The sequence below is a fragment of the Saccostrea echinata genome, unplaced genomic scaffold (assembly GCF_033153115.1).
Source record: "Saccostrea echinata isolate AGI-Se365-2 ecotype Australia unplaced genomic scaffold, CSIRO_AGI_Sech_v1 ptg000009l, whole genome shotgun sequence".
Taxonomy (NCBI): domain Eukaryota; kingdom Metazoa; phylum Mollusca; class Bivalvia; order Ostreida; family Ostreidae; genus Saccostrea; species Saccostrea echinata.
In genome coordinates, this window is record NW_026889758.1 from 23,519,069 (window position 1) to 23,539,443 (window position 20,375).

The 20,375-nt window shown below is 35.0% G+C and overlaps 1 protein-coding gene across 1 annotated transcript in view; it reads left to right on the forward strand.

The window, feature by feature from the left end:
• LOC133182550 (uncharacterized) overlaps positions 1 to 20,375 on the forward strand; it is a 34,370-nt gene that overhangs the window by 3,172 nt on the left and 10,823 nt on the right. The window contains exons 2-7 of the mRNA XM_061317398.1: positions 7,933 to 8,012; positions 8,126 to 8,157; positions 11,638 to 12,289; positions 12,518 to 12,564; positions 12,949 to 13,035; positions 13,199 to 13,324. Coding sequence (XP_061173382.1) covers positions 7,933 to 8,012; positions 8,126 to 8,157; positions 11,638 to 12,289; positions 12,518 to 12,564; positions 12,949 to 13,035; positions 13,199 to 13,324 — 1,024 coding nt within the window. The remainder of the gene's footprint in view (positions 1 to 7,932; positions 8,013 to 8,125; positions 8,158 to 11,637; positions 12,290 to 12,517; positions 12,565 to 12,948; positions 13,036 to 13,198; positions 13,325 to 20,375) is intronic.

Sequence of the window (20,375 nt, forward strand, 5' to 3'; positions counted from 1 at the left end):
GTCAGCTGAGTTACTCAGGTGACCTATTGCTATCTGTTTTCGTCCGTCGTCGTCCGTCGTCCTTCGTGTGTTAACATTTGAACATTTTCAGCTTCTTCTCTGAAACCGCTGAACCAATTTCAGCCAAATTTAGCATATGGCATCTATGTGTAAAGGGGAACAAAATTTGTGAATTTTATGGTCCCTGCCCCCCTGGGGCCTGAGGGGTGGGGGCTAAAACCACCAAAATGCAATGCAATCTTTAAAAATTTTCTTCTTTACTCCTGGACATCAAGCAGTCAAATTGTTGGCATGATTGTAATAAGCATTGAGCCCTCTAACAAAATTTTGAAATTCATGGCCCCAGGGTCTGGGGTTCTGGTGCTAGGGTGGGGCTATATAGATCATATAGTGAAAGTGCATTATTTCTTTGAAAATCTTCTTCTCTACTCCTGGGTATTATTGAAACAAATTAAATACATACAAGTGTAGTTATGATAAGCAAGGGTGACTCTACCAAAAGTTTGAAATTGATGGCCCTAGGGTCAGGGGTTCTGGTGCTAGGGCGGGTCTATATAGATCATATAGTGAAAGTGCATTATTTCTTTGAAAATTTTCTTCTCTGCTCGTGGGTATTATTTAAACAAATTAAATACATAGTTATGATAAGCAAAAGTGACTCTACCAAAATTGTGAAATTCATAGCCCCAGGGTCAGGGGTTCTGGTGCTAGGGTGGGGCTATATAGATCATATAGTGAAAGTGCATTATTTCTTTGAAAATCTTTTTCTCTACTCATGGGTATTATTTAAACAAATTAAATACACAGTTATGATAAGCAAGAGTGACTCTACCAAAATTGTGAAATTCATAGCCCCAGGGTCAGGGGTTCTGGTGTTAGGGCGGGCTCTATTTATCATATAGTGAAATGCATTTATGCTTTAAAAATCTTCTTCTCTGCTCCTGGGTAATATTTAAACAAACTAAGTATATTATTATGATAAGTAAGAATGCCTCTTCCAAAATTCTGAAATTCATGGCCCCAGGATCAGGGGTTCTGCTAATAGGGCGGGGCTACAATGTACATGTATATAGATCCTATAGTGAAGGTGAATTATTTCCTTGAAAATCTTCTTCTCTGCCCCTGGGTATTATTTCAACAAATTAAGTACATTGTTATGATAGGCAAGGATGCCTCTTCCAAAATTGTGAATTTCATGGCCCCAGGGTCAAGGGTTCTGGTGAAAAAAAGGGGGGGGGTCTATTTCTATAGTGAAAAAGCAAAATTTCTTTGAAAATATTCTTTTACTGCTTCTGGTTAAAAAGCGAAGAAGCTATGTGTATAGTTATGATGAGCAAGAGTGCTTCTTCCAGAGTAGTGAATTGCATGACTCCTGGGTCAGATGTGCTGGTGTAAGGATGGGGCTCTTGATAATATAGTGAACATGCATTAATTCTATTAAATAATCCTGTCTGCTCCTTAGTGTTAAGCAGATAAACAAAGTGATTACTTATGATGAGCAAACTTCTGGTCCCAGGGTGAAAGGCTATGGTGTTTCTCGGTGAGGAAGGGGGGGGGGGGGCTCTATTGATAATATAGTGAATCTGTAATAAAAATGCATTATTTCTTTAAAAAAAATTTCTCTGCACCTGGGCATATCAGAGGCAAAAAGAGTAAAGTTTTAATAAGGATGGGTACAAAGTACTATTCTTCCCCGGGGCCTTCTACAATTCAAACAATATACATTAAACGGTACAATCAAGCATATACACTGTACATGAAAAAGATAAGCTCATTATTTGTACAAATTAATGAAATTATAGGATAATAAATAAGTCAATATACATAACTTAGAAGACGTGGTTTACAATAATAACAAGAATGACATTTAGAATAATAAAAAATTACAGACGTTGGCTAATTATAATCTTTTCCAAATTCTTTCTAAAGACAGGTAAATTAAGATGGTGATAATTTAACATGTAATGGTAGGCTAACTAGTTAGTTGATAATACGGCGTCGATATATCTAAATGTCGAATTGTAGGCCACAGCAAGAGATTTCTTTTTCTCGTGTATAAGTTTTTTGAATAAATTAAGCTTCATACATGTATGAATACAAAAATAGGTCTGCTAATAACGGGGCGCAATTTGGTGCCCATGGGAATTCCGACAGATTGTTAGAAGACCTGGTCTCTAAAACTACATAGATATTGTCAATCAGAAAATAAAGCATCTTTTTAATATCTTCTTTAAAGTACAGGATGTTTCATAATATATGTCACACTTCTAAATGGGCATAATCTGAATATCAAGCATGATACCAAAAATACCAAAATACCATAGACAATCATATTAATCTAAAATTATGATATTGCATAATATTGGAAAAATTATAATACCGTGAAGTCACTGATGATGATGTAATCAGTGATGTCATAATTTCAGCTGTTCTCAAAATGGAGTACAACTAGCAACAAAATATTGAATTTGTAATCTTTTATTATAAGCACGATATCCTAACTATTTGTGCAGGTTGTGATGAAGTAAAAATATCCATACCACAAAGCGCTATCTAGTTTTCATTTATTTCGGATAATTACATGTAGGAAGTTTAAACAAAATATAATGTAAAGATGAAAGACAGTTAAATCCTGTCTCTCCCACCCCCTCCCCCTTCCCAAAGAAATCGAGAAGAAATGAGAACATTGTCAAAGTGATGTCAATCATTGAGAGAACCTCAAGAAAGTCAGCTAGATCTGATTTTAGGGAAATGGATTGTGACATTGTAAGTGTATTAAATGTATTTAGAAATCTTCGATTTGAATGGAGTGTGCCTGCATACAATATTTCAGCATTGCAGTATTTAAAGCCAACTGAAATTCAAGTTTGCAAGATTGATTGAAAGAGCGAAAGAAGAGGACTTCAGCACATGCCGGTAGTTCTGAAATGACACATTTATTTAAATGCATCTTTCAATAAAAAAAAAATAAATATGCACTTTGGGGGTTCTAAAAAGCTAGATATAAAACAAGAAATCTGTCAAATATCCTGTGAAACGTACAAAGAAGTGGTCGGAAATTTCTGAACATGAGTCTCTTAAGTTATTTAGGACAATAGTAAGGAAGACAATTTGAGTATAACATTTTAGGAAATCGTTGCCATAGAAACTGAAATAGAGAATGTTGGATACTTCTGACTTAAAATAATAATTTTGGACATCTGCTGATTAAAATGATATATAAAATGTATATGTAGCTTTTGGTGTAATTTTTCTTTCTGCCTTAAGATGTGTGACATATATTGTAAAACACCCTGTACTTGTGTGTACATCAGAATGTTTTTAACAAAATGATTTTGCAAATGACCAGTGACAAGGTAAGTAAATTTACGAGTTGCATTTTTATTGAAAAAGCAGCTGTCAAAAAGTCTGCGGACTAGTTGCAGAAAGTGTTGAAAAGTCGTACGTTTTGATGTTATTGGTTTTGGTAAATTTTGTGATTTCAAATTTTCTAAATATTCCTTGTATCCACATCTGATTTACACCACTCCTTGAATATATTGTTGTACAGTACTCCTGAAGTTTCTCCTTCACTGCTGTTAATATTTTAGTAAGGAGTAAAGAAAGAGGCTTGTTAGAACATTTTCTGGAACCCCACTATGTACATATGTATATTTGTTAGTTAGGATTTTTATGAAGTTTACAAATCCAGTATAGGTAGGTAATTTAAATTTATTTCGATTGCTGGAAATATTAAAAATATTTAAAACTGACGTGTGATTTTTAAGAATTTCCTCCTTAGAAAGAGAGCTATTAGCTCCACTTGTAGATGTCGCCCGCGTGGCGCATTGAATAGAGCGTTCGCTCTAGAGTAGCGGAGTAAGGAGTTGATCCTTACGTCGCGGTTTCGAATCCCATTGTGGGACGTGTTACCTGCTTTGTCAGCTGGGACCAGTACATACTGATCATATATCTATCTTTTTTTTTTCACTTCTAAATTATTGAAGACAGAAGGATATATGGTTTTCATATTGCCCCTAAATCACTTAATGCGAGTAGAAAAACTATTATATCTGGTATGCATGATGAGTTATTAATAAGATTCTTTGTTTCATCCAGAGTAAATGCTGTTACGTTTACATCTAATGTAAGTTTATCTTCTTTTATGTCATTCACATTAGAAATACTTATCAAAAGAGCCATTTGTTTTTATTCTTCTCAGAATTTACTACGAAGTCTTTCATCCCTTTAGAGTTGGATATTTCAGTGTCCTTTCTGACGCTCATGAACATATGCTGGAAAGATTTTATTGACAAAATCTCACTGAACTGGTCATCAATTTTTTTCTGAGTGATCTGTTTTCATCAATTCGTCATTTTCCTCATTCTTTTTGAAAATTTGTCCAGACAAGTGCTCATTTTCATGCTTCAGAGTTTTAAGTTCTCTACTTTATGCCTCATCCGTGGGGTTAAATCTTGCTTTTCTGCTCCAATCTCGAGATTTCAACTTTTAAGTTTTATTTATCTGTGCGTGTCTGATATAATTGCCTTTCAATATCGGCTATATAAGACTGAAGTTTAACTGAGTTTGTGTCATTGGTCTTCTTATCCAGAGATTTCATTGTACTGAACTGGGTCTGCAAATTGTGTATAGTTCTGGTCACGTTCTCTAATGAGTCCGACAGTTTTTTTCAACTCTATACTAGTGTTGTATGTGTTTCATTTAACTTGGACAATGATTGAAAAAAAAATGTAATTTTTCAAAATCCCTGTAAGTAACTCTGGGAGTGCCGGTATTTTATGAGGACGACAAACCAGTTTGTTCTTTTTGGTTCTTTGGCGTAATTTCACTTGGTGTTTTAGTATGGTGTTTTTTATCGTGCCAACGCCTACCGTGACACGGGGCCTCGGTTTTTAAGGTCTCATCCTAAGGACCCACAACTTTCACTTCAAACTGCTGAGCGCTTGGGGAAGGAACAGTTGCTACCTATTTTTTATCGACTTAGGTCAGTCGCGGCCGTGATTTGAACACACGACCTTCCGATCACGGAGCGAGAGCTCTACCGACTAAGCTACCGTGACGGCCTTTGTACAGTAATTGTGTTTCTTTTAATAATCCAATGCAATTAAATTTGTTTCCTTTGTCTAGCCATTTGCTTGGTTCTACCAAGTACGAGTCCTCCATCGTTCCATTGTGTTCGTAATATAATATCCCTAGAGCCCATATCCAGACTTCTGATTTCTCCCTAGTTATATGGATTGCCACCTTGTGTGCCGTGGGTTCAGACAAAGCATAAAAAACATTCTATCTTTTCAAAATCAAATCTGTTTGGGTTTGGTCCTGATGGAGTTTTAAATTGTCAGGTAGGCACTGTTGTGAGTATTCCTTATAAATTACACTCACAGACAAGTCACCTCGTCTCTAGAGATTAACTTCAAATGGTAAACTCGATAACCCCGCCATTTTGATTTTGGCGCCATTTCGATTGGACACTCTTGCCCGTATTGTTACACATACTTCAATCATTGTATGTAAATACGCAAAGTAGAATCTGTGTATTACATAACACCTTTCCCAATCTACGTTCATATATTCCATAGAAAGGGACAAACAACACTGGCTAGATTTTGTGACAGATATTATTCCACATAATGGCCCTTTTGAGCATATAACATACATGATTATTAAACAGTGCATACAAGTATAATAATTTCAAATGTGATAGTTGTAGACAACACAATTTTAACATACTGATCAATTTACACATGGTTCGTAATTTGAAATAATTGCTGTGTGTGTAGTTTCCCGTAGTGCATAGAATGTTTTTTTTTTTATAGAGTCGTTAAGTTAGAAGTTTTATTTTAATTTTATTTATGCATGTATGACATATTAAGTTGGACTTATCTACATAAGGTAATCGAAATTTTTGGAATTGTCTTTAAAATTGTACTCTGATAGTCATGTGGCTCAAGGCAAAAGAAAGCAAACGAGCTTAGGCTAGCTAATTAATAGCGATTCTCTGTAACCACTTAAACTTCTTGCCACACATGGTCACCGATTTTGATGAAACTTTGCCCAATATTACAACTTGACACCAGAAATGTATATCAAATAAAATTTTGTTGCTATGTGTCTTGGTTGCCATGGTAACAGCCAGAAAAGTTGGAAACATTGAGATTTTCAGCTACTTTGAATCTTTCTTAAGCCTTAATAAAGACTAAAAAAAAAACCAAATAAACCATTCTCATAAAAACATGACACCTTGTTGCCACTTATGCTGTAAAGAAACTTTATCTCTAAGTAAGTGGTAACCATGGGTACATTTGGAATACATTTTAGATGCTGAAAAATGCTGAAAAACGCTCAATATTCACTAATGATAGGTGTTGCATGACCAAACTCAATCAAAAACCTAAAAAAAAAACAATAAAAATGTTTGACCTTACGTAATTAGGTATTGGCAATATTATTCTAAAATGACTTTCATGGTTGCCATGGTAACACAGTGTAACCATGCAAAATATGTTGCTAAGATTGGGTTAATGCTACTATCTTGAGGAAAAACAATTAAATTTATGACTGGCACATATACATCCTTAGGACCTTGCAACACCGACATCATAAGAAAAACTGGGATTAACTGTTACTTTGCAGTGTAACCATGGAAACAACGTACCAGTTGTTTAAAGTGATATTTTTTGCTGCCTTAGGAAGTTACTTACCTTTTAATCAAGAAACATATTATATCACTCACCTTGAATAGTACTTATCTGGTAGAACTTAAGTTGAATATCATATATTGATAAAGTTTGTTGAAAAATACAACACTGTTGCTATGGTTACCAAGAAGGAAAAATGTTCGATTTTGTTAATATTAAATCAATATTAAATCTTATGTGCCAGCTTTTTGCATCCAGTTAGAGATTGGGTGGTAGTCAAAATTGAAAGTCAGGTTAGTTGTTCATGAATATCAATCATAAAAGTTTTGGGAATCTACATACAAGGGTACGTATCCAAGGAAACAGAATATTTTTCAGATTTTTATGCATATTTTTTCGGCTAATTTCCATAGCAACGCTCTATTTAAAGAATTGAATTTGAATTTTTTGAAATGTGAAAATTAGGGTCACACCAAGGCCTTTAAAAATTGATCATCAGTTATATAGAAATATGCTTTTTAGAAAGATGGGATAAGATTAAAACACTAAGAGAGTAAATTTAAAATCCATTCGTTTTATTAAAACCATGGCAACCATTGCCAACCTATAAGAAATATCATATTTCGTCCTTGGTATATGTTACAAGGATCTTTTGTCTACTATTTGCTTGCATTTCAACCTATAATTGTTTTTATTCTTAAGTGTATGACTTTATAAAATTAAATGAACAAAATTATTACTTTTATATAATTTGTTTATATAGTAACGTATTTAATAGTTGATTTACCAAACATGTTTGTCATGCATTTAAGATATCAGGCCTTCAACGTTCAGAAACAGTCATTGCCACTTGTTTGCTTTGCTGCAAACGTTAACTGTGGGACCCTAAACATGTTGAAAAATAAATGCCGTTTTTCAAACGTTAGGACATGTTGCTATGGTAACCATGACATGTAGCAACAAATTTTTGCCTGATTTGAGTTAACGGCATTAAAGACTTTTATCATAGAGAGTTTGGAGAAATTCTGAGACTATGCGTGCCACAGCTCCTATATAAAAGTTCAAGTCATTACAGAGAATGACTCTTAAATGGTCTTTGAATTTTATTTCAGATGATTAACAGTAAACAGGATTGAAGATGTAAAATGACGACCTCCAAAATTTTGTTTGAACAGGTGACATAAACATAAGTACTTTTTATAAATGCTTTCAATAAAAAAAGGTGAATGCTGAAGTAATGCACTATGCAGTATAATGAAATCTTTATCAATTGTCTAATCAATTAAAATTACAGTTGAAGGTGTTGAAGGGAAAACTTTCTGAATTGGAAAAATCTAATTCTGCAATACTAAGTAAATTGAATGAAAGAGATAGGTAAGCTCATACTTAAAAAAGCAATGAGACAAATGTTACATGTATTAAAGTGAAATGTTATCTTTGTAGAAACTTAATTTGAATTGTCTTAATTTGATCTTAATTTTCTTTAGGTGTGCAAATTCGGTGATAAAGCCAACAACTGGTAAATATGTGCCTCATTCAACATTCGAACTAGGACTTTGTCTTTGACTTGATATAGTATTTCTTTATATATATATATATATATATATATATATATATATATATATATATATATATATATATATATATATATATATATATATATATATATATATATATATATATATACACACATATCCACTGGCTGTGAGTGGGATATATATATATATATATATATATATATATATATATATATATATATATATATATATATATATATATATATATATATATATATACATATCCACTGGCTGTGAGTGGGATAGCTCTTTTATCAAACCCGCGACAGGGAATAGTTCCTGTCAAGGGTTTGATGAAAGAGCTATCCCACTCACAGCCAGTGGATAAGCGTTTTATCATACTGATGTGTATCATAATTTCTGAAGTTTGGATTTACCTGATACTAAAGTTCCATAGGAAAAACATGAAAAATTACAAAAGTTTTGAAAAAGTATTTGGAATAAGATAACACTGCTTGAATGAGCTGAAATCCTGATGACGTCACAATGCTACTGAAGTCAGGATGACATCATAAGTCTATAGATTAATTACAGAAAATCAAAATTGGCGGCAAAAATTGCATGAACATTTTCCGAGGGGTGGGTAGCAAAAACTATACCCCGGGGTATAGCTTTGCTATGAGTGGAAATTTTCAGACTATGAAAGATAGTTATTTTACCTTCTTAACTTTTTATAGGAAACATTTTAACAAAAGTAAAATAAATATATATATATAATTTTTCTCTATTAGTCCAATCTCTCTGATTGGCTCAAACTTGATCACATGATCAAGTACATTTTTTTTGTATATAACAGCATAAAGACTTGATGTTTCTAAAATCTAAAAATGGAAATAATCTTCTATAAAACAACAACAGTGCTGACTTCACAATAGCTAATACAGTGCATGACTTGATGTTTTAAAAAAAATATACTTCAACTCCTATTTATAATTGTGATGTTCTGTAATAATTGGTAAGACGTAACAAGGCCTTGAATAAGGGTCTACTCTATATTAAAACATATTAGATATGTTTTTCATAAATCGGTACAGAATATACTAAAATAAATGTAGCCTTTTAAATTAGTTAATTCCCTAAATTACTCTATCTGTATAAAAGAAACACAATTACATTAAACAGCTTAATTTATTTGGATCTTTATAGACTAAATGTGTTAAAAAAAGACAAGAGAGAAAAAATTGTGGCTTTTTCCAATTGAATTTAAAAAAAAAATTGTCAATTTTGTAAAAAAAAAAAAATATAACAAATGTAGCTCTTACATTGATATAGCGACTTCACAGAAAATCAGATCGACCTCGCACTTCGTCCTCGGTCGATACGCTTTTCTGTGAGGTCGATATATCTATGGATCGACCTCATGAAAGGGCTATATATGTATAATATATATATAAAATATAATTTTGAATTAGTTCTTTATGCTTATAATATAAAGCGAAATTGGGTATTTTAGTATTGGGTATTTAGCTGGGCGATATACTTTTACACATTTTTGTGTCACCTGTAAAGCAAAGCGACACTTAAGGATCACTTTACCTGGCGTCTGTCCGTCTGTCCATCGTCCGTTTGTCACACGTTATATATCCTGAGAACTGCAATAGGTATGGATTTAATATTTTGCACTTGAAAAAACTTGGCACTATGACATCTGTAAAATACCAGGATTACCCACCTCGTAACCTTTGAACCAGACCTTTGACCTTCTTTTCAAAATAGTTCATAGAGCTGATATACAGCTTAAGAGCTATACGGGGGGTCTTTGAAAGTGATAATTATTTAAAGTTAATATTTTGATGTTTGAAATAATGAAATTTACTAAAATTTGTCGCTGTCAAATCGTAGCCAATTCCTTCTCTTGCGAGCTTTCAGTATTAACTTCACCTTGCCCGCCGACAATCCTGAGTATCATTTTCCTTTGAGACTAACACGCTAACCACTACGCTACACAGTTCCTGATGAATAGTGGTATTTAAATCATGTTTGTGATATGACCCTTGACTAAATAGACTTAAGTTTTTCTCGGAAAGATGCGAATGTTGTGTCATAAAAGTGTATTTTTAAGATATAGTTGGTATTTGCTCTATCTTTTTGTTAATTAAAAAATGTATATATTTTTGTAAACTTTGAGGATAATCTTTCAAAAAATGGAGCGAAGATCCACTCATATCGAAAAATTGTGCTATAGTGTGAGAAAATGATCCTTTTTACCCTCTTGAGTGTGTGTATGCAATTTCAGAGGCAGATAATTTCAATCTTTCTGAGTTTTTGCAAATTGTGGAGATTTTACATAAAATATGCTTTAATGTTCGATGAAATATCAAAGAAAATTTTGTTAAAATTGAAATTTAATTTTTCGCCTTCATGTTTGTCGCACTATAGGCATTTCGCTCGCCTTGTTCGCACATCTTTGAATATTTGTACACGTACAGTATATGATAATTGCCATTCTATCGAAGTCTTTCTCTGGATATTTTTCTTTGCAGGCAAATGCATGCATGTACATGTAGTATCGTTTTTGAAGGAAGGAACAGCCAGAAAAAAAATGTCAACTTAAAAAATCTTAGATAAGCAAATTTAATAAATAAATAAATAATCATCATTTAAAAGATTTAAAAAAGAAAAGAAAGAACATTACCAAAGAGTCTAAAAGTCTTTTTTCGTGTGCTTGCTGGTGTGTGTGCGAGGGGGGTGGGGGGTGGTTGCAACTTTTTTCACAACCAAATTTTATAAATACAGTACCAAATGCGCCTTTCTTTCACTATATTAGTTACTGTAACAAAATGTCCCTGAAATACATGAACTATAATACTACTTGTAAATAAAGAGCTGACCACTCTCTTGGATTTATTTACATCTTTAATGATGCTATAAAGCAGGCGATACATGTGTTCCATGGAACACTTTCAGTACTAGTTGTATTCTTGATATCATTTCTCCATTGCTGTATAACGTAAATAGTTAAGAATAGAGTTTTTTAAAACTGTTGCAAAACTCGAGAGAAATAAGATAATCATCCCTTCTACTTTACACTGATAGGGATTCTTATAAGCTGTGATACAAAATACTGTTAATTATTTCAAAATAATCTGCCAAAAAAAAAAATGAAAATACTCATTATAAAAGAAGATTTATGACTTTTTAACAACTTACAAGAGTTAACTGCTGTAATTAATAAAAGGTATACAAATGGTTTCAGTATGTGATCTAGGTTCCCCAATTAGACAAGTGGAATTTTTTATGTAGAGGATCTTGCTACAATGTTAGCTATGAATACTTATTGAGTATGAAAATAGTTTTGATTTCGTACGTGCACGAAAGATGAGATACAGGGATTTTTAAAGGGTTAGGTTGGGGTTAACAACATTTTTTTTCAAGATTTCTTTCACTAGCCTATTCAAAAAATATACATTTATTTTATCTAGATTTTATCAGAACGTTGGCCATATTGAAAGACCAAAGCAGGAATAGTAAAAGAGACCTCAAAACCTTAAACGATACCCTATCTATTTTAAATGATAGAGTAAACGAACTATCCACAACTGTCAACAGCCGTACACAAAGGAAAGATCAAAATGTGGAAAATAATCGAAGAACACAAAAGAAAAATGTATCATCCACAACTAATGATAGATCAGAAAAACAAGGAATACATTTAGCAGAATCGAGATGTGTCTCATATACTTGTGCGTCAGAAGTAAATGATTCTGAAAGTAAGGACAGCAACTTGATGAGGAAAATAGATACAAAAGACCAACATAATGAGCAAATACCGAAAACACAGATCTTGACGAACATTTCTAGAAAGACTTCGATACCACCCAAGACTGAAGGAAAGCCAACATTAAAAACAAATACTTACGGATTGAGAAGTAGAGCAGTGTCTTCCGACATTGATAATCGTGTTCGTTTGATGAAAGATGAAGGCATTGTTAAAGGTCAACCGATGTCCAGACCAGCCCCGACAGCCTCCTCTGATGCTAATGAAGAAGAAAAGACAGTCAAAGAGAATCTGCCAACGAGAGACAATTTGAAGCTTATTTCAGATGAAGAACAGACAACATCAAAGACAAAACAGTGGGTTTTCAATTGTTTGTGCATTTCTACAGTGTATTTCTATTACCACTGAATTTAGAAAATATATTTAGATTTCGCATACTTTTGACTTTCACTAATTAACAATCTTCAATGAGTCATGTACTCAATGGGAATTGAAGATTGTTAATTAGTGAAAGAACATGACTCATTGAAGATTGTTAATTAGTGAAAGACACCTTTTCATTTTTTTTGAAATTATTATTTCAGAGCGACATATCATCCACTGGTTATAAAGAACGAGTATAAAAATCTTGGTGAGACTTAACATTAGTTTATTCATAATGATCAGGGTTCTCCATCACTAAAATTTTACTGTCGCTCAAAGTGCGTGAACAGGGTCTTCGGAGATGTCAGAATAACATTTTAGTCGTAATGACAGACAAAATCAAATTAATGTGGGGATTAACATAATGGATATATATACATGTAATTTTTTTAAAATGAATAATTACTCATGTCTTCATCTAGACCTCTGCAACAACGGCAGATCTTGATAAAGCACAGTGAATTTTACTAAGTACGTTGGGGCCAGATATTCAGTTTATTTTACCGTGACCTTGTACGCAGAAAAAGTGTCATGGATAACCCTGATTACCATGAATACTCAGTATAATCGTATGTCATTATTTTTTGTTCAGCGGGTTTAAACAAGGACCCAAACGCCGCTCCTGACATCAGGGACCTAAGCAGTTGGAGAACTTTGGCTGAGACAGAGAGACAAAGGGGCAAGTCCTTTTATATATGAATAAATTGTTTTATCAATACGTTAACCTCTTAATAGAATTTGGCAACATTAACTACTTCACAACATAGGCATATAAGCTTTAAATAAATGAACAAAAACATTTACTGTTACACTGGTAGAACATACAAATTCTTCAATTGTAGGCCTATCTTCGAATTCGTTACCAGTTGGAAAGGGGCCTGATACTTGTTTGTTGCTAGATATATCTGGTAGTATGGAAGGAGAAGTGTTTAATGAGATGATGGCAGCAGTTAGAACGTTTATTGATGGTAATCTATGAAATAAATACAATTTAATAATACAAAAATGGCCTTTCACCAGATGTTTGAGACAAACATACAGGTTCATATACAAATGTACTTAGCAAATAAATTTCACTACATTGATAAATTCGTCGCCTAATAAGAAGGTATATATATGTTTAAAAAAGATAGACAGTAAATTGTATACATGTAACAGGTTTTGGGTTATTGAAGAATAACAGCCTGTTGAGGGTTCTTTTGACAAGACTTTATTGCCAGGTAAATGAGAAAATCAAATGAGGAAACCCTGCAATATTAACAAAATAACAAGTGTAAATATAAGCATAAAAATAATACAATGATTGTCAAGGGAGATAATTCATTATACATAGAATATATACATATATTTCTCCACAATTAAAGAACAATCAATTCCCATCATAAAACTTTACAATAATTATCATCATAATGTACTTGAACATTATATATTACTGAATAATCATAAAATCATTATATGCATACCATTCTATGGGAATAGGTGTGTAACAGCAAGCAATAATGCTGCATATATACAATGTATACAGTCTCAGAGGGATCTGTAAATTAATTACACAATATTACACACCATAACATAAAAATATGTTACCTTAAAAATAGTTAACAATGAGATCTTTCTATTTACATCATACTTTAAAATATCATTCTCACTGATCTCATTTACTCAGGGAAAGTGCTTGGGAAATATATTAAATATGCAAAATTATAGACTGGACATTTAATTTAAATATTAGAATCATATTAATATTAGTAATAAATTGTTAACTTACCAGAAGGAGAAGAAAAGTCGGTCTCTATCAAAAGGTCATAGTCAAAATGTCAGATAACCAAATACACATGATGACTGACCAACCTCTGGACAAAGAATGTCCAGAAAACCAAGAACCTTCTGGAGGGAAAAACATGAACCAATCCCCAAGTAAAATACAAAGTAAAACACCAATGAAATTAAAAGAAACATCCAAAATTAGGCCTGGGTATAATTAATGACCTATGGCCATTTCTATCTATATACACCTATTGACAAACCATGGGTGAATGCACACAAAAGGCTTTAAACTGAATAATTATATTATTCAATATGTGCATTTCAAATCAAAATAAATACATCATATGACACTTATCATACATGTACATAATATATACATGAATGCAAAGAAAAATAATAAAATATGTATCTGCCACATTCTCCCCCTGGTGCGAGAATGGCGTCCTCGCCATTGACAGGACTTAGAATGTGACACAAAGTATTGTGTATTGGCATAAAAGAAACAATATACTATGGAATCATCATTGTTCGTGGGGGACAAATGTTCGTGGATTTCGTGGGTTACCCTTACCCACGAATTTACATCCTCACGAACGTTTATTTTGTAAACATATTTATTAATTGAATCTACCGTAGGAACGAGTAACCCACGAAATTACGTCCCCTCGAACAAGTAAAATTTTGCTTGTCCACGAACATTGACCCCCACGAATTAAAATGATTCCACAGTATACAATTAAAACATTACTTACCTGTAATGATGCTAATAAGGGCTCTGGATGCCTCCTTATCTAGCTTCTGGAAAGTTCCATCTTCAACTATCTTTTCCAGATAGGCTGCCTTCTGCATCCATTCTGGGTGATGTTGAAGGGACATAACATAATCTTTTGTTCAGGTTGGCTTAACCTTTCTCCTTGTTGATATACGTGGTGTTGGTTGTGGCGTACTTGGGTGTTGGTGGTGAAGAGGGATCCTAGAACCTATTGGTAGAAGTAAATTGCGATGTAATGTCCTACACCTTCCTTCACCATCTTCTCTCTTCACTTTAAACACTGGAATATTGTTATTTGGTTGCTCTAGAACAATATATGGGAAATCCCCCCAGGGGTCTGCAATCTTATGCTTTCCTTCGAAGGCAACCACTTTCACTAGCACCCTATCACCTATCTCCAAAGTAGCTCCTTTTGTCTTTAAATCATAGTTGGCTTTCTGACGAGCCTGACTGTATCCTATAGCAGTGTTTGCTGCGTCATAAGCTTTAGTAAGTCTTTGTTTAAGCTTCTCTATATATGCTGAAGTAGATTTAGTTTTCTCTCCATTATCCAATCCAAAGACTAAATCTACAGGTAAGTTTGGTTCCCTACCAAACATCAGGAAAAAGGGTGAATAGCCTGTCGTCTCATGTTGGTAGAATTATATGCATGAACAAGTGGTCCGATATGTGCTTTCCAATTTGACTTCTGGTCTGGCTGTAATGTTCCTAACATGGAAATCAAAGTTCTGTTGAATCGCTCAGTAACACCATTTCCCATCGGATGATATGGTGTTGTTCTGGATTTGGATATAGCGGTAAACTGACATAGTTCCTGGATTAATTTACTTGAAAAGTTGGCTCCTTGACCTGAATGAAGTTTGTTTGGAAGTCCATAAGGGATGAAGAAGTTGTTAAATAAAGCATCGGCTGTAGTCTTAGCAGTCTTATTTCTTGTAGGAACAGCAATGGCGAATTTGGTAAAATGGTCTGTTATTACAAGGATGTTCTGAATTCCACCTTTTGAAGGTTCCAGAGTCAAATAATCCATACACACGAGTTCCACGGGTTGACAAGTTGTAATGTTGACCATGGATGCACGTTGGTTATCTGGAGTTTTAAATTTCAGACACCTGTCACACTCCTCTATCCAGGTGGTAATATCTCTCCGCATCCTTGGCCAATAAAACCTATACATTATATACATTACCAGTGATGTTGTTCTCTCCCTGCCAGGATGTCCCATCTGGTTATGGAGGAAATTAAGGATAGTTGGTACAACTTCTTTGGAGACAACCACTTGCTTATGTTCAGTGTCATCATCTGCGCATGTAACTCGGACCAATAAATCATCCACAATCCTGAACTTTTTGAAATTCTGATACATGGCTTTATCCAGTTCTCCTGTAATGGTATCTTTCTTTGGTCTTTTACCATTCCTGACATAATCCTTCCAAATAGATATCAAGGAATCTTTCTTTTGTATATCATGGAGGTCTATCCTCTGGAATGTATCAGAGTCATGGATTGATGGCTTTATATTCTGGCTAACTGCGAGATGTACTGGTAAAGTTTCAATGAGAGGATGTCCTTCTTCCAGATTACATATGGCTCTAACTGACTCAGTACTGAGAGTCTCTGGAAGTCGAGAAAGGGCATCAGCATCTGCATTTGTCCTGCCAGGCTTGTACGTAATGGTGAACTGGTATGCGGAAAGGGCAGCAATCCACCTATGTCCAGTTGCATCAAGCTTGGCGGAGGTTAAAACATACGTCAATGGATTGTTATCCGTATATACAGAGAATGTCTGACCCATAAGGTAATCTGAAATTTTTTCTGTTATCGTCCATTTGAGAGCTAAAAACTCCAACTTATGTGTGGGATAATTTCTTTCAGATCTGGACAATCCCCTGCTGGCATAGGCGATAACTCTGTTGTGTCCATCTTGTTCCTGGTATAGAACGGCTCCAAGTCCTGTTCCACAGGCATCTGTGTGTAGCTCAAAACGCTTGGTAAAATCAGGGTATGCAAGTATAGGGGGAGTAGTAAGTTTGTCCTTTAAAACCTTAAAAGCCTGTGCTTGTTGCTCACCCCACTTCCACTTTGGAGACTGTTCTTTTCTGTTCCTAGTCTTCTTTCCAGTAGCCATAATATCTATCAATGGACGTGCAATTTTGGCATAGTTCTGTATAAATTTTCTATAATAACCGACAAATCCTAGAAATGATCTTACTTCTTCTGGGTTTTACAGGGTGGGCCAGTTTTTAACTTTGTCTATCTTATCCGGGTCTGCTTCCACTCCTTCTTCACATCCGATATGTCCTATATATTTGACTTTATTCATTAAGAATGAACACTTCTTGCGTGAAAATTTGAGATGAAATTGTCTAATTCGGTCGAAAACTTGTCTTAGTCTGTGAAGATGTTCCTCAAAAGTCTTAGAGTAGATTATCAGGTCATCCAAGTAAATAAAACAGATCTTTAAGTACAGGTCACTTAGGCACCGTTCTTGCAAACGCTGATGGCAGGCGCACTGGCTAGTCCGAAGCTCATCTTGTTGAACTCATAAAATCCCAATGGCCCCACAGTAAATGCAGTTCTCTCTTTGTGTGCCTCCAATTTCAATCTGGTGATACCCGGACTTCATGTCAAGTACTGTAAAGAATCTGTTCCCTGATAATGAATCTAATATCTCGTCTATACGTGGTAGGGCATAATTATCTTTGATAGTTCTTGAATTTAGCTGTCTGTAATCTATACAGAGGCGTAATGACCCATCATGTTTCCTTACAAGGACCACATTAGACGAAAATGGTGAATGGGACGGACGTATAACACCGCTTGCTAGAAGTTCCTGTATATGTGTCCTTACTTCCTCAATGACAGCAGGAGGAATTCTTCTGTATTTCTGTTTTGAACGGTGTCGGATCATGTAGGTCTATTCTATGCTTGACCTTGTCCGTCGTTCCAATGTCCGTAGAACTCTTTGAGAAAATATCTGCATATTCAGTAATCAGATCTCTACATCTCTTCTGCTCCTCTAATGAAATATTCGGAGAGATCTTAATCTTCTCAAATAAGCTGTCCATTTCAGGTATAAATGATGACTTGCTCATCTCTGTATTCAAAATGGTGACTGGTTGCAGCTCACAAAGAATGGCTCTAGGTGCAATAGAAACTGTTCTTGTAGTGACATTGCTAATCTCAACTGGAACATTATGGCTATCCTCAAAGTTGTAGAAATGTAATGATGGTGTGATGTCCAAATCAGTCGGGATACTGGAGCGTTTTGTTGCTTGTAGCATGGCAAGAACTTGCTGGTAGGGCAACTTTCTATCCAAATATCCTTTGACCACAACACATCCATTAGGGGGTATAGTAATCCTTTGAGGTTCAGCTGACTTGGTGATGCTAAGCTTGTTTCCATTCCTCTGTAGTTCTCTTGTTCTCAAGTTCATGCATCTAAATGCTAAGTACCATGATGTATGGAGATCAGCATCTTGTAAATATCTTGAACCAAATTCTTCTCGTGCATCTTCCATCAATCGGTTGATAATGTTGGTTCCAATGAGTACTGGTACTCGAGAGTTATAAGTGCTGTCTGGTATTTGAGGAAAAGGCAGTTCTGTAATTCATCAAGTGGTGTTCCATAAGCAGTTAAGGTCACACAAATATATCCAAAATATGGGATCTGTTCTCCATCGGCACACTCTATATGTAAAACTTCCTCAACTGGATGCATCTCAATATGAGATAAATGTCTGATAAAAATCTGTGCTGATGGTGGAAACTGTTGCACCTGTATCCAGTAATGCTGCACATGTAACATCATTGACTGCCACAGTCACTTCATTTGCCTCGCCTACTAATTCTTTTGAGTTGGACCTGAATTTGGCATGGCCAGACCCTTGGCCCCAGGATTTTGCCTGTTGGAGTTTAAACGGGCTGATCGCTGATGATCCGAGACGAACTCTACATCCAGCAGCAATGTGTCCTTCTTGATGGCAACGATAGCATATCACGTTACTTTGTTGCACTCTAGGTGAGAATGTAGCCTGTACCTCATCTGTTGACACTCTCTGGGAATAAGGCATTCTTGCTGATTGTGACTTATATCCTCTAGGATCTCTTCGTCCTCTCTGAAATGGCTGTCTAAATCTAGGCTGTTGATATTGAGGATATGGCTGCCTCATCTGTGCCATCTATGTTGAAAGTTGGTTCAGCTGAGCCTGTAGCTGATCAAATCGTTCATCACTTTTCGCAGCCTTCACAATAGCTTGTTTTGGTTTCCCTACTGGCACATGCTCCGTCTCTATCTTCCGTATCGCAACTCGCAGCTTATCAAAATCATGAATGGTCTGAAAGAGATGTCCTGTGATACCTCTGAGATCAGGCCGTAGTCCTTTATGGAACATGGTTCTAAGCATCTCATTTGCTCCAAATGGGGACACCTTTCCCTTCTGAATCGCTCTAGTAATGAGATCTTCCAGCCTCACACTCCAGGAAGCACAGTCCTCTGTGTCCTTTTGCCTTGCACTGTAGAACTCTGCAAGTATGTCCTCTGTTTCCAGCACACTTCCATAAATGCTATCAAACTTCACGATAATGTCCTCAACCTTAATAATGGTTCCTAGACTCATCAAGACATTGGCAGGCTCTCCCTTCAATGATCGTCTGATAGCCATCAGTATGGATTCTTTAGAGTGGCCTTCCTTCAACAGACATGTCACCTCGTATCGCCAGAGCTCGTACGATGTTTCTCCTTTTCCGCCTCCAGAAAATGTGGAAATACGCAAAGGTTGCTTGAAGGACACAGGATACTCCATCGTCTGTTTTTATGTAGGTGTGGGGGGTTCCTTCTTAACTGAAAATGTTTCAGGAACATGTTCCTTTTTACCTACCATTTCTGACATCCATTTGAGTAGATCTTGTGGTGTGTCACACTTCGGTTTAACTCCCATGACTGAAATCATTTTCACCAGCTGATCAATCTCTTCACCTGACATTATAGATTTTGGAGACTCTGCGGATGATGCTTTTTCCTTCTCCATGGTTGATATAGATTGATGAAAACAAGCGTGTAAAAAGATTTCAACAAATTATGTACAGGGATAAATAAAATAATTCAATCACACATGTATCAGCAAGTATGTAGAACAAGGAGGGTAGTCAGAAACTGACTAAATAAACACAGGGCAAAAAAAAATTTTTGGCAGTATCAGGTGGGCAATATAGTAGATAAAGGGGCGATATCAAAGTTTAAACACAATAAACACAATGAAACACAGGGGAAAAAAAATAAATTCAGTGTAGAAATTTTCAGGAGGGTAGTCCAAATTTGAACTAAGTAATACTGGAGAAAAATATAAACGAATTCAGGAGGGTAAGTTCAAAAAGAACTTAAATAAAAAGGGATTGTTTAACTAATATTTAAAAATCGAAGTGAAAGTCAAAGTGAAAGTAGATATGCACTTCCGGTGGAATACTGCACTTCCGGTTTG